Genomic DNA, 13989 nt, shown 5'->3' with positions numbered 1-13989 from the left:
ACTGCTGTATTCTGGTGATATGCAGCTCCCAGAATGGCCTCCCCGGGTCGGCTGGATCCAGGCACCAACCACTCAAAGCTCCAAACCTGGAGTTTAGATTGGAAAGTCACAAACGCCACTTTTGCTCTTCCTACCCAGTTTCCTGATGCAGCTGAGGATCTAGTCCCAAAGAGAATGCACACGAGTTACCTGAAGTCAAATGGTAAATCGCTGACAGACTTAAGCATGGGACTCTGTGACTCCAAACCCAATATTAAAAATGGGGAATGTTTTAATTTTGTAAGTCAAATATGTATGTAGATTGGTAGAAAGAGGTTAATCTGTTTTATATTTCTCTTACAGTTCAGAACCTTCAGCAAAACTGTCATGGATAGCAATAGATTGAGACACAATTTTCTGGGGACAAGGGGTAAAGAAATTATAAATTTATCCATGTCAACTGCATCAAAAGCTGACATCAGCAGACTTTTGTGCTAGTGCAGAAGTCCATAGGACTACACATCGGATTAATGGTTTGCAAAATTGTGCCAAATTAAAAGCCCATCGAAATTCACATCCGTGCACTCTACTGTTTTAAATATTAGAGAAACAAGGTGGATGAGATTAATATGTTAAATATTGACTGTTTCACTTATCAAGTTTCTTTTAAAATCATAGCCACAAGTTTTATCTTCACTTTACTTTTTATCTTCAATTTTTTTTAAAAGTCTTGGCAATAAAACAAGTCAAACAACATGGTTTTTCTTGGTATATTTTATGTGTTTCATAGCCAATGAGTGATAGGTATACGCCAATAATGATGCAAATTTTATTTCCAAGCACTTACCCTTGTGATTTACAAAATGATTAAAGCAAAAGAAGCAAACCTTTAGAAACTTTATTTCTCTCATAGCAATTTTGTTGACAGATTTTTCTGGTTTCTCATAGAATATCTTAATGGCTACTATCTGTCCTGTTTCCTTGTGTTTGCACTTCACTACTGTTCCATAACTCCCCTCTCCCACTTTGCCAAGGGTCTCGTACATCTCCATCTTCCAGTCTGATTTTTATTTCTTCATAGAAAGAGAAAATGTTAAAAATTATTTTGCGGCATACACTATATGTTTAAAAGAACAATTTGCAGACAACATTAGCAAGGTGAATTACTCCTACAGACAGCAATAACTCCATTGTACATTTAAAATATTTGCTTCTGTGTGTGAAATTTATCCCAGTAACAACAATAATAGTCTGACTGCACGGCAGGATCAGGCCCTTTCTCAAATGTGCATTCCCAGTTCAACCAAGTGGTCATCTGCAGGATTGGTCTTGTAGACAATATCTAGAAACTCCCTAAATAGCAGTACATTTAAAGCAATTTTTGTATTTAACTCTCATTAAAAGGAAAGGAACAAACAATGAAACCATGAACAATATAAGAAGCAAAGTTAGTGCGATAATATTCAAATCATTATACAATTCTAAAAAATGTAAAGGTAAGACAAAAAATGATCAACGAGAAGATTTTTGAACAACCTAAATAAAGTCAAATTTATCATATTTCAGAAAGTTCATTCCAATAGTGAAATCAAAATCATAGTCCAAAGAGTGGTTTCAGAGTAGCAGCCATGTTAGTCTGTATCCGCAAAAAGAAAAGGAGTACTTGTGGCACCTTAGAGACTAACAAATTTATTTGGGCATAAGCGTTCGTGAGCTACAGCTCACTTCATCGGATGCATGCAGTGGAAAATATAGTGGGGAGGTTTATATACACAGAGAACATGAAACAATGGGTGTTACCGTACACACTGTAAGGAGAGTGATCAGGTAAGGTGAGCTATTACCAGCAGGGCGGGGGGACGGACTTTTGTAGTGATAATCAAGGTGGGCCATTTCCAGCAGTTAACAAGAACGTCTGAAGAACAGCGGGGGTGGGGTGGGGGGGAGGAATAAACATGGGGAAATAGTTTTACTTTGTGTAATGATCCATCCACTCCCAGTCTTTATTCAAGCCTAAGCCCTGGTCTACACGAGGACTTTAGGTCGAATTTAGCAGCGTTAAATCGATGTAAACCTGCACCTGTCCACACGATGAAGCCCCTTATTTCAACTTAAAGGGCTCTTAAAATCGATTTCCTTATTCCATCCCTGACAAGTGGATTAGTGCTTAAATCGGCCTTGCCGGGTCGAATTTGCGGTACTGTGGACAGAATTCGACGGTATTGGCCTCCGGGAGCTATCCCAGAGTGCTCCACTGTGACCGCTCTGGACAGCACTCTCAACTCAGATGCACTGGCCAGGTAGACAGGAAAAGAACCGCGAACTTTTGAATCTCATTTCCTGTTTGGCCAGCGTGGCAAGCTGCAGGTGACCATGCAGAGCTCATCAGCAGAGGTGACCATGATGGAGTCCCAGAATCACAAAAGAGCTCCAGCATGGACTGAACGGGAGGTACGGGATCTGATCGCTGTATGGGGAGAGGAATCCGTGCTATCAGAACTCCGTTCCAGTTTTCGAAATGTCAAAACCTTTGTCAAAATCTCCCAGGGCATGAAGGACAGAGGCCATAACAGGGACCCGAAGCAGTGCCGCGTGAAACTTAAGGAGCTGAGGCAAGCCTACCAGAAAACCAGAGAGGCGAACAGCCACTCCAGGTCAGAGCCCCAAACATGCCGCTTCTATGATGAGCTGCATGCCATTTTAGGGGGTTCAGCCACCACTACCCCAGCCGTGTTGTTTGACTCCTTCAATGGAGATGGAGGCAACACGGAAGCAGGTTTTGGGGACGAAGAAGAAGAAGATGATGATGATGATGAGGTTGTAGATAGCTCACAGCAAGCAAGCGGAGAAACCGGTTTTCCCGACAGCCAGGAACTGTTTCTCACCCTGGACCTGGAGCCAGTACCCCCCGAACCCACCCAAGGCTGCTTTCTGGACTCGGCAGGCGGAGAAGGGACCTCCGGTGAGTGTACCTTTTAAAATACTATACATGGTTTAAAAGCAAGCATGTGAAAGGATTACTTTGCCCTGGCATTTGCGGCTCTCCTGGATTTACTCCCAAAGCCTTTGCAAAAGGTTTCTGGGGACGGCAGCCTTATTGCGTCCTCCATGGTAGGACACTTTACCACTCCAGCCAGTAACACGTACTCGGGAATCATTGTACAACAAAGCATTGCAGTGTATGTTTGCTAGTGTTCAAACAACATCCGTTCTTTATCTCTCTGTGTTATCCTCAGGAGAGTGAGATATCATTCATGGTCACCTGGTTGAAATAGGGTGCTTTTCTTCAGGGGACACTCAGAGGAGCCCGTTCCTGCTGGGCTGCTTACCTGTGGCTGAACAGAAATGTTCCCCGCTGTTAGCCACGGGGAGGGGGGAGGGTTGAGGGGGTAGCCACGTGGTAGGGGGAGGCAAAATGTGACTTTGTAATGAAAGCACATGTGCTATGTATGTAATATTAACAGCAAGGTTTACCCTGAAAGAGTGTAGACATTGTTTTATAAAATGTGTCTTTTTAAATACCGCTGTCCCTTTTTTTTCCTCCACCAGCTGCATGTGTTTCAATGATCACAGGATCGTCTCCTTCCCAGAGGCTAGTGAAGATTAGAAAGAAAAAAAAAACGCACTCGTGATGAAATGTTCTCTGAGCTCATGCTGTCCTCCCACACTGACAGAGCACAGACGAATGCGTGGAGGCAAATAATGTCAGAGTGCAGGAAAGCACAAAATGACTGGGAGGAGAGGTGGCGGGCTGAAGAGAGTAAGTGGCGGGCTGAAGACAGGGCTGAAGCTCAAATGTGGCGGCAGTGTGATGAGAGGAGGCAGGATTCAATGCTGAGGCTGCTGGAGGACCAAACCAGTATGCTCCAGTGTATGGTTGAGCTGCAGCAAAGGCAGCTGGAGCACAGACTGCCACTACAGCCCCTGTGTAACCAACCGCCCTCCTCCCCAAGTTCCATAGCCTCCGCACCCAGAAGCCCAAGAATGCGGTGGGGGGGCCACCGGCCAACCAGCCACTCCGCCACAGAAGATTGCCCAAAAAAAAGAAGGCTGCCATTCAATAAATTTTAAAGTTGTAAACTTTTAAAGTGCTGTGTGGCATTTTCCTTCCCTCCCCCACCACCCCTCCTGGGCTACCTTGGTAATCATCCCCCTATTTGTGTGATGAATGAATAAAGAATGCATGAATGTGAAGCAACAATGACTTTATTGCCTCTGCAAGCAATGATTAAAGGGAGGAGGAGAGGGTGGTTAGCTTGCAGGGAAGTAGAGTGAACCAAGGGGCGGGGGGTTTCATCAAGGAGAAACAAAGAGAACTTTCACACCGTAGCCTGGCCAGTCATGAAACTGGTTTTCAAAGCTTCTCTGATGCGGACTGCGCCCTCCTGTGCTCTTCTAACCGCCCTGGTGTCTGGCTGCGCATAACCAGCAGCCAGGCGATTTGCCTCAACCTCCCACCCTGCCATAAACGTCTCCCCCTTACTCTCACAGATATTGTGGAGCACACAGCAAGCAGTAATAACAGTGGGAATATTGGTTTTGCTGAGGTCTAAGCGAGTCAGTAAACTGCGCCAGCGTGCCTTTAAACGTCCAAATGCACATTCTATCACCATTCTGCACTTGCTCAGCCTGCAGTTGAACAGCTCCTGACTACTGTCCAGGCTGCCTGTGTACGGCTTCATGAGCCATGGCATTAAGGGGTAGGCTGGGTCCCCAAGGATACATATAGGCATTTCAATGTCCCCAACAGTTATTTTCTGGTCTGGGAATAAAGTCCCTTCCTGCAGCTTTTGAAACAGACCAGAGTTCCTGAAGATGCGAGCATCATGTACCTTTCCTGGCCATCCCACGTTGATGTTGGTGAAACGTCCCTTGTGATCCACCAGAGCTTGCAGCACTATTGAAAAGTACCCCTTGCGGTTTATGTACTCGCCGGCTTGGTGCTCCGGTGCCAAGATAGGGATATGGGTTCCATCTATGGCCCCACCACAGTTAGGGAATCCCATTGTAGCAAAGCCATCCACTATGACCTCCACATTTCCCAGGGTCACTACCCTTGATATCAGCAGATCTTTGATTGCGTGGGCTACCTGCATCACAGCAGCTCCAACAGTAGATTTGCCCACTCCAAATTGATTCCCAACTGACCGGTAGCTGTCTGGCGTTGCAAGCTTCCACAGGGCTATCACCACTCGCTTCTCAACTGTGAGGGCTGCTCTCATCTTGGTATTCATGCGCCTCAGGGCAGGGAAAAGCAAGTCACAAAGTTCCATGAAAGTGCCCTTACGCATGCAAAAGTTTTGCAGCCACTGGGAATCATCCCAGACCTGCAACACTATGCGGTCCCACCAGTCTGTGCTTGTTTCCCGAGCCCAGAATCGGCGTTCCACAGCATGAACCTGCCCCATTAGCATCATGATGCATGCATTGGCAGGGCCCATGCTTTCAGAGAAATCTGTGTCCATGTCCTGATCACTCACGTGACCGTGCTGACGTCGCCTCCTCGCCCGGTATCGCTTTGCCAGGTTCTGGTGCTGCATATACTGCTGGATAATGTGTGTGGTGTTTAATGTGTTCCTAATTGCCAAAGTGAGCTGAGCAGCCTCCATGCTTGCCTTGGTATGGCGTCCACACAGAAAAAAGGCGCGGAACGATTGTCTGCCATTGCTCTGACGGAGGGAGGGGCGACTGACGACATGGCTTACAGGGTTGGCTTCAGGGAGCTAACATCAACAAAGGGGGTGGCTTTACATCAAGGAGTATTTTAGGCAGGACTTCACGGAGGGTTCCAATAAGAAATGGTGCACCTAAGTTATTGTTCTTATTGGAACAATGAGGTTAGTCTGGCCTCTGATTGACACATGGCTAGATTTACCTTGCTGCACCTTCTCTGTGAGTGACTGCAGTGTGACCTAGAGGAATGAATCCCCTAGACAGGGGAGGGGGAGAAGCAAATGAGTACAAAACAAATCTGGTCTATTTCTTGTTTTGATCCACTCCATCTATCTTTTACATCTTTGGCTGGCAGCAGAAGGTGCAGAAGGACTGCAAGCCATCCACATCTCATGGCTGCTCGGCAGAAGACGGTGCAATACGACTGCTAGCCATCCCCATCTCTTGCCTGCCCGGCAGAAGATGGTACAGTACGACTGCTAGCAATCCGTATTGCCTGCCTGCTCACCATAAGACGGTTCAATAGGACTGACTGCAGGATTAAAGAAAATGATGTGATCAAGTCACTCCAAACTTAGTCCCTGCGCCCATGTCTGTCCAGGTGCTCCCGGCCGACGTGGCCAGAAGCACCTCGGACATGACGATGACAGCTACCAGTCATATTGCACCGTCTGCTGCCAGAAGGCAATGGGTTGCTGCTACTGTGTAGCAATGCAGTACCGTGTCTGCCAGCACCCAGGAGACATACTGTGACGGTTACCTGAGCGGGTTCCATGCTTGCCGTGGTATGGCGTCTGCACAGGTAACTCAGGAAAAAAGGCGTGAAATGATTGTCTGCCCTTGCTTTCACGGAGGAAGGGAGGGAACGGGGGCCTGACAATATGTACCCAGAACCACCCGCGACAATGTTTTAGCCCCATCAGGCATTGGGATCTCAACCCAGAATTCCAATGGGCAGCGGAGACTGCGGGAACTGTGGGATAGCCACCCACAGTGCAACACTCCGGAAGTCGACGCTAGCCTCGGTACTGTGGAAGCACTCCGCCGAGTTACTGCACTTAATGCACTTAGAGCATTTTCTGTGGGGGGACACACACACTCGAATATATAAAACCGATTTCTAAAAAAACGACTTCTATAAATTCGACCTGATTTCGTAGTGTAGACATACCCTAAGTTAATTGTATCCAGTTTGCAAATTAATTCCAATTCAGCAGTCTCTCGTTGGATTCTGTTTTTGAAGTTTTTTTGTTGAAAAGTGGCAATTCTTCAACTTAGGCTTGAATAGAGACTGGGAGTGGATGGGTCATTACACAAAGTAAAACTATTCCCCCCCCCACTGTTCATCCGATGAAGTGAGCTGTAGCTCACGAAAGCTTATGCTCAAATAAATTTGTTAGTCTCTAAGGTGCCACAAGTACTCCTTTTCTTTTTGTGAATACAGACTAACACGGCTGCTACTCTGAAACCTGTCAGACGTTCTTGTCACGGCTGGAAATGGTCCACCTTGATTTTCACTACAAAAGGTTTCCTCCCCCCACTTTCCCGCTGGTAATAGCTCACCTTACCTGATCACTCTCATTACAGTTTTCAGAGTAACAGCCATGTTAGTCTGTATTCGCAAAAAGAAAAGGAGTACTTGTGGCACCTTAGAGACTAACCAATTTATTAGAGCATAAGCTTTCGTGAGCTACAGCTCACTTCATCAGATGCATATCGTGGAAACTGCAGCAGACTTTATATATACACAGAGAATATGAACCAATACCTCCTCCCACCCCACTGTCCTGCTGGTAATAGCTTATCTAAAGTGATCATCAGGTGGGCCATTTCCAGCACAAATCCAGGTTTTCTCACCCTCCACCCCCCCACACAAATTCACTCTCCTGCTGGTGATAGCCCATCCAAAGTGACAACTCTTTACACAATGTGCATGGCAATCAAGTTGGGCTATTTCCTGCACAAATCCAGGTTTTCTCACATCCCCCCCACCCCCATACACACACAAACTCACTCTCCTGCTGGTAATAGCTCATCCAAACTGACCACTCTTCAAGTTTAAATCCAAGTTAAACCAGAACATCTGGGGTGGGGGGGTTAGGAAAAAACAAGAGGAAACAGGCTACCTTGCATAATGACTTAGCCACTCCAAGTCTCTATTTAAGCCTAAATTAATAGTATCCAATTTGCAAATGAATTCCAATTCAGCAGTTTCTCGCTGGAGTCTGGATTTGAAGTTTTTTTGTTTTAAGATAGCGACCTTCATGTCTGTGATTGCGTGACCAGAGAGATTGAAGTGTTCTCCGACTGGTTTATGAATGTTATAATTCTTGACATCTGATTTGTGTCCATTTATTCTTTTACGTAGAGACTGTCCAGTTTGACCAATGTACATGGCAGAGGGGCATTGCTGGCACATGATGGCATATATCACATTGGTGGATGTGCAGGTGAACGAGCCTCTGATAGTGTGGCTGATGTTATTAGGGGCCAGGGCCACACTATCAGAGGCTCGTTCACCTGCACATCCACCAATGTGATATATGCCATCATGTGCCAGCAATGCCCCTCTGCCATGTACATTGGTCAAACTGGACAGTCTCTACGTAAAAGAATAAATGGACACAAATCAGATGTCAAGAATTATAACATTCATAAACCAGTCGGAGAACACTTCAATCTCTCTGGTCACGCAATCACAGACATGAAGGTCGCTATCTTAAAACAAAAAAACTTCAAATCCAGACTCCAGCGAGAAACTGCTGAATTGGAATTCATTTGCAAATTGGATACTATTAATTTAGGCTTAAATAGAGACTTGGAGTGGCTAAGTCATTATGCAAGGTAGCCTGTTTCCTCTTGTTTTTTCCTAACCCCCCCACCCCAGATGTTCTGGTTTAACTTGGATTTAAACTTGAAGAGTGGTCAGTTTGGATGAGCTATTACCAGCAGGAGAGTGAGTTTGTGTGTGTATGGGGGTGGGGGGGATGTGAGAAAACCTGGATTTGTGCAGGAAATAGCCCAACTTGATTGCCATGCACATTGTGTAAAGAGTTGTCACTTTGGATGGGCTATCACCAGCAGGAGAGTGAATTTGTGTGGGGGGGTGGAGGGTGAGAAAACCTGGATTTGTGCTGGAAATGGCCCACCTGATGATCACTTTAGATAAGCTATTACCAGCAGGACAGTGGGGTGGGAGGAGGTATTGGTTCATATTCTCTGTGTATATATAAAGTCTGCTGCAGTTTCCACGATATGCATCTGATGAAGTGAGCTGTAGCTCACGAAAGCTTATGCTCTAATAAATTGGTTAGTCTCTAAGGTGCCACAAGTACTCCTTTTCTTCTCATTACAGTGTGTATGATAACACCCATTGCTTCATGTTCTCTGTATATATAAATCTCCCCACTGTATTTTCCACTGAATGCATCCGATGAAGTGAGCTGTAGCTCACAAAAGCTTATGCTCAAACAAATTTGTTCGTCTCTAAGGTGCCACAAGTCCCCCTTTTCTTTTTAGTCCAAAGAGTGTTGATCAAAATCAGTCCACTGGAAACTCCTTTGGTCAGAGAGCAGGGCCTCCCTTATAATCTCTGTTTGGAATTCCTGAATATCTCCACAAGTTTTTAATTTAGCCATACTTCATGATAAATTTATTCACCAGATTTAGTTATTAAAAAGCTCATCCTCTTTTCATATAGTATAGGTGCATAAGATAGGATTAACTTTTTGAACAACTATTACAAGAAATAGAGCTTTAACCAAGGCAAGAATAATTTGACCTCTACATAGTTTGTACCACTGATTACATGAATACACAAAATTTGCTCTATCTACAAATGAGGAAGGGGCATAAGAATGAGAAAATCACAACTCCTTCACTGACTAGTCTGTGAGAGCAAAATCACTACATTTATTGGGGTGTGGTGAAAGCAAGCCAGAATAACACTATGATTCACTTGCTCAAACTCTGTGATCTGGAAATGTTTAAGAAATAACCTATGTCATTTTATGGACGGCAGGTGCTTCTTGAGCATTCAGACAAACCTTAGCTACCCTATGGGACTCTGCCCAGAATCTTTCACATGGGTCACCTTAAACTCTTCCCAGGAATTGCCCACACAGCCACAATGCTTGAAAAAGAGTACCAAATCCTCCCTGAAACCCTGATCTAACTGTCTAGGAATGTATATTGAACTTCTTAGTGCAGTAGCTGCACTTCCCCCACACGGGGGCACATGATTCCTCAGGGAAGAGCCCAAACCCTCCCTTCTTCCCAATTACTAGGGCTATAAACGGAGAGAGGATAGTTACATTCCACACCTTGCCAGATTTATTACACAGCTGAGGAGGGCCCTGACTGGATGACAGCTGCCCCCTGAATCCCAGAGAGGCCATGGAAAAACTCAATCACTTGAGCCCTTGCTCCTGATGCTCTAGAGCAACAATCCCCCAAGTGTCCTGCCAGCTCCCAAGCCACGGCAACATCCCCTGGTGCCCGGACCAGCCACCAACCCCAACCCAGCACAGTCTTCCCCCAGCCTCAGCTACCCATCCGGTCCAACCCCCCAGCCCCTTCCCCTAGCTCTAACTACCCATCCAGTTCAACCCCCAATCCACAGCCCTAGCTACCAGCCCTAGCCCGAGCTACCCATCCAGTCCAACCCCCGTAACGCCCAGCCTAGCTACCAGCCCCTTCCCCCAGCCGCCCATCCAGTTCAACCCCCCTAAGCCCCCCAGCCTAGCTACCTGCCGCCTCCCTGCCGCACCCGCTTCCCCTGCCAGCCCCTCGGCTCTCCCCCTGGCCCGGGCAGCTCCAAGCCCCACCCGCCCTGAGCTAACCTGACCTGCTCGAGCCCGCTTTCCATGCTGGGCCCTTCTATCCCGGCTCGGCACGCCTCTCCCTCACGGGCCCTGTTACCATAGCAACCACCAGCGACCGCAACGGCGCTCGCGGGAGCGGGCCGCGGTGCTTCCGTGACCGCACCGCGTTCCACCCGGAAGTGACGTCATGGCGCGGGGGCCCTGCTCGGCAGAGAGGGAGAAGTCGGGGCTGCTGGGGGGTGTTAATGGGGACGGGGGTGGGGCTCTGGAACCGAGGTGGGGGTGGGATTCAATGCGGGGGGAGAGGGGCGGGTGGCTGCCGGTGATTGGCACAATAATGGCGGGGGGGGTCTGGGCTTTCAGGAGGGGGGCGGCGGGAGCGACAGCGACGCAGCTGCCTGTCACGTCACTGACCAGCAATACAGAGCGTGGGCAGGAGCACAGTCATGTGCGTCAGACCCCCCTGCCCACGCGCGGGGTCGGCACGGACACCCTGCTCTCCCGCAGCCTCGGCGAAAGGACGCGTGTCACGTCAGCCTTGTATTTGCTCACACATCGGTCAGGCTCAGAGCCTGGGGCAGTCTTGTGCGAGTTTGCTGCGGACAGATCATTCTAGGCACGGTTCCCGCTAATCTACATGTGCAAGAAACAAACAAACAGCAATTCTGAACGCCTTACGAACTCTTATCGTGTCTACACATGTATGAAGTGGCAATTCTGAACGCCTTACGAACTCTTATAGCGTCTACACATGCATGAAGTGGCAATTCTGAACGCCTTACGAACTCTTATAGCGTCTACACATGTATGAAGTGGCAATTCTGAACGCCTTACGAACTCTTATAGCGTCTACACATGCATGAAGTGGCAATTCTGAACGCCTTACGAACTCTTATAGCATCTACACATGCATGAAGTGGCAATTCTGAACGCCTTACGAACTCTTATAGCGTCTACACATGTATGACGTGGCCTGTCCTACTGAACAAGCTCTCAATATATTTATGGTTACATAAATAAGATAACAAAAATGCAGTTTAAAAAGCCAGAGCAGGGGTCAGCAACCTTTCAGAACTGGTGTGCCCAGTCTTCATTTATTCACTCCAGTTTAAGGTTTTGCACTCCAGTAATACATTTAAACTTTTTTTGAAGGTCTCTTTCTATATGTCTATAATATATAACTAAACTATTGTTGTATGTAAAGTAAATAAGGTTTTTTAAAATGTTTAAGAAGCATCATTTAAAATGAAATTAAAACACAGAGCCCTCCGGACCAGTGGCTGGGACCTGGGCAGTGTGAGTGCCACTGAAAATTGGCTCACGTGCCGCCTTTGGCACACGTGCCATAGGATGCCTACCCCTGATCCAGAGGATAGAGTTAAGGTTGTGATAAAATACCAACTTCTTTGGGCTTGGTAAGAATAATGGGGCTATGGTTATGTTAATATATTGAGAGGAAGCATGTTATAATTCTTTTCTCAGCCTTTACCTGCTCCGTTTACGGCTCAATCATTGCTTTGTTTTGCTGCGTCAGAAGTAGTCTGGGAAACTGTGACTCAGTCACAGTCTGGCTCCCAGTTTCCCTCTGGTTCTGGGAGGCAGGGGGGCGGGGGTATCCAGCACAAACCTTATACCTGGTACAACGTACAGTCCTTGGTGCTCCACACATCCACTACTAGTGGCGGCTTTGCAGAAGCAGCTAATCATGATCCTTATATCCAGTCATTCCCCTTCAGAAGAGTACAGAATGCGTCACATTCTGGTCCCTTACACTGTAAACTTTTGGAGCAGGGATTGTCTCCCACTATGTGTTTGTAGAAAACCTAACAGAATGGGGCCTCAAACTCAGCTGGGGCCTCTAGGTGCTACTGTAAAAGAAAACAAAAGTTTATGAGAGATGCCTTTGAATATTCATTTCCTTGATTTGAGGTGCTTGGAGTGTAGATTATATTATAGGTCTTGTCACTCAGTCTTGTCACTGAGGCTCTGATCCTGCTATACGCTCCACAGGGACATTGCAGGAACAGGGCCCTAGTAGCCTGAATTTTTTAAATGAAGTTTTGCGGGGTTTGAAATACCATAACAAATATAAAAGTAAATAAACAGTTCAGCTTCATTGCCATTTCCTAACATTTATAAGGCTTATTAAGGGCAGAAATCCCTTATTTCTGCATGTAAGAAGATTTTCTGTTTGAGGCTATGTTATAAAAATGTCTTGTTTATAATCTGAGAGCTATTCAAGATTTTAACAAAAATAATGTCACTGTCTGAAAATATGACACTTTTGATTAAATTTCTGCCATAATCAAATGTTATCCCTTTTCAGGGGAAAAATAATTAGGAATCAATAACTGACTTAAAACCAAACAATTGTATTAGCTATTACAGTGTTATTCTGCACATTCCTGAATGAAAAAAAACTAGTGATGTTTTAAATATATGAGACCATGTAAGAAAAAAATTCCAGTTTAAAACCTTTTATAATTAATCATGGTAATGCAGTGTTGCATGATGAGTAATAGTATATGATAAAGTGAAAGTAATATTTTAACTAAAATGTCCTTAGTGAAATACAATAGGATGTAACTGAAATAACAAGTTAAGGTCTATTTAACAATGTACTGCAGGAGAACAATATCAGCAGACATGTCTAAAATGACTGTTCCTGCAGTGAGGTTTTTGGTAAATACCAAAAATTCGCTATTTACTGAAAGATTCGGTTACCAAGATTCAGTAAATCTTCATAGCCAGGGAATGATAAGAGAAACCCTAAAATCATATGCATATTAACTGCATACTTTGACTACTGCAGTTGTGATTTAACTTAAAACACAACCCAGAATGAATTTAATTTGATTAAAAAAACCCTCCACATAATCCACCTAGTGTGACATATATATAACCTGAAAGAGAAAATGCACAAACCTTTGTTTTTATTTTTCTAAGAAAATTAATTAAAATGTATCTTTAATCTCAGGATAAAATAAAATATCCCTTAATTAGTTAAAATTAATCTATACGTTATGGTCACACTATGACTGATTTTGGACAAAGCACTGTGCAATATAGTCATGAACTAGCCAGCATGGATGGATACCACTGCCCTCTACTGGATGGAATCATAACTGCTGAGCTATGTGTCATAGGCTGTACTCTGCCAGTCGCTAATGTAGTGAAGGTCCCCTTCAAGGAGTAGGGAACTATGCTTTTGGCACAGGAGATCTGAATTGTATCCCCACTGCCACCACAGAGTTTTTGGTAGCAAGGGTATGCACTATATTAACAACAGTGAAGTAAATTAATTTTGTTAAACTAACATTGTTATTATTATCATTTATTTTATTATCTATTACCTATATAGGGCCTGTCACGGTTCCTCCCCCACTCTGAACTCTAGGGTACAGATGTGGGGACCTGCATGAAAAACCCCCTAAGCTTATCTTTACCAGCTTAGGTCAAAACTTCCCCAAGGTACAAAATATTACACCTTGGACTGGCCGCTACCACCACCAAA

General features: G+C 45.4%; 1 protein-coding gene across 10 annotated transcripts in view; it reads right to left on the bottom strand.

The window, feature by feature from the left end:
* The window catches only part of CDKL3 (cyclin dependent kinase like 3), a 40182-nt gene extending 29109 nt beyond the window's left edge, over nt 1-11073 (bottom strand). For 6 of the 10 annotated variants that reach the window (XR_012160217.1, XR_012160216.1, XM_073355561.1 and 3 more), the window contains exons 1-2: nt 10499-10670; nt 867-1052 (exon numbers count right to left, since the gene is read on the bottom strand). Coding sequence is in view for 8 of the 10 variants with exons in the window: in XM_073355561.1 (XP_073211662.1) it covers nt 867-1031 (165 nt within the window). In the remaining 2 variants the exon portion in view is untranslated. Of the gene's footprint in view, nt 1-866; nt 1053-9974; nt 10141-10493; nt 10671-10889 lie in introns of those variants that run through there. The other 4 variants (XM_073355558.1, XM_073355557.1, XM_073355559.1 and 1 more) reach the window with 4 other exon arrangements.
* Between the last annotated feature and the right edge of the window lie 2916 nt (nt 11074-13989).

Source organism: Lepidochelys kempii, chromosome 8 (assembly GCF_965140265.1).
Source record: "Lepidochelys kempii isolate rLepKem1 chromosome 8, rLepKem1.hap2, whole genome shotgun sequence".
NCBI lineage: Eukaryota > Metazoa > Chordata > Testudines > Cheloniidae > Lepidochelys > Lepidochelys kempii.
Note: the sequence above shows the minus strand (reverse complement) of the source record. Positions and strands in the feature narration are given on the sequence as shown.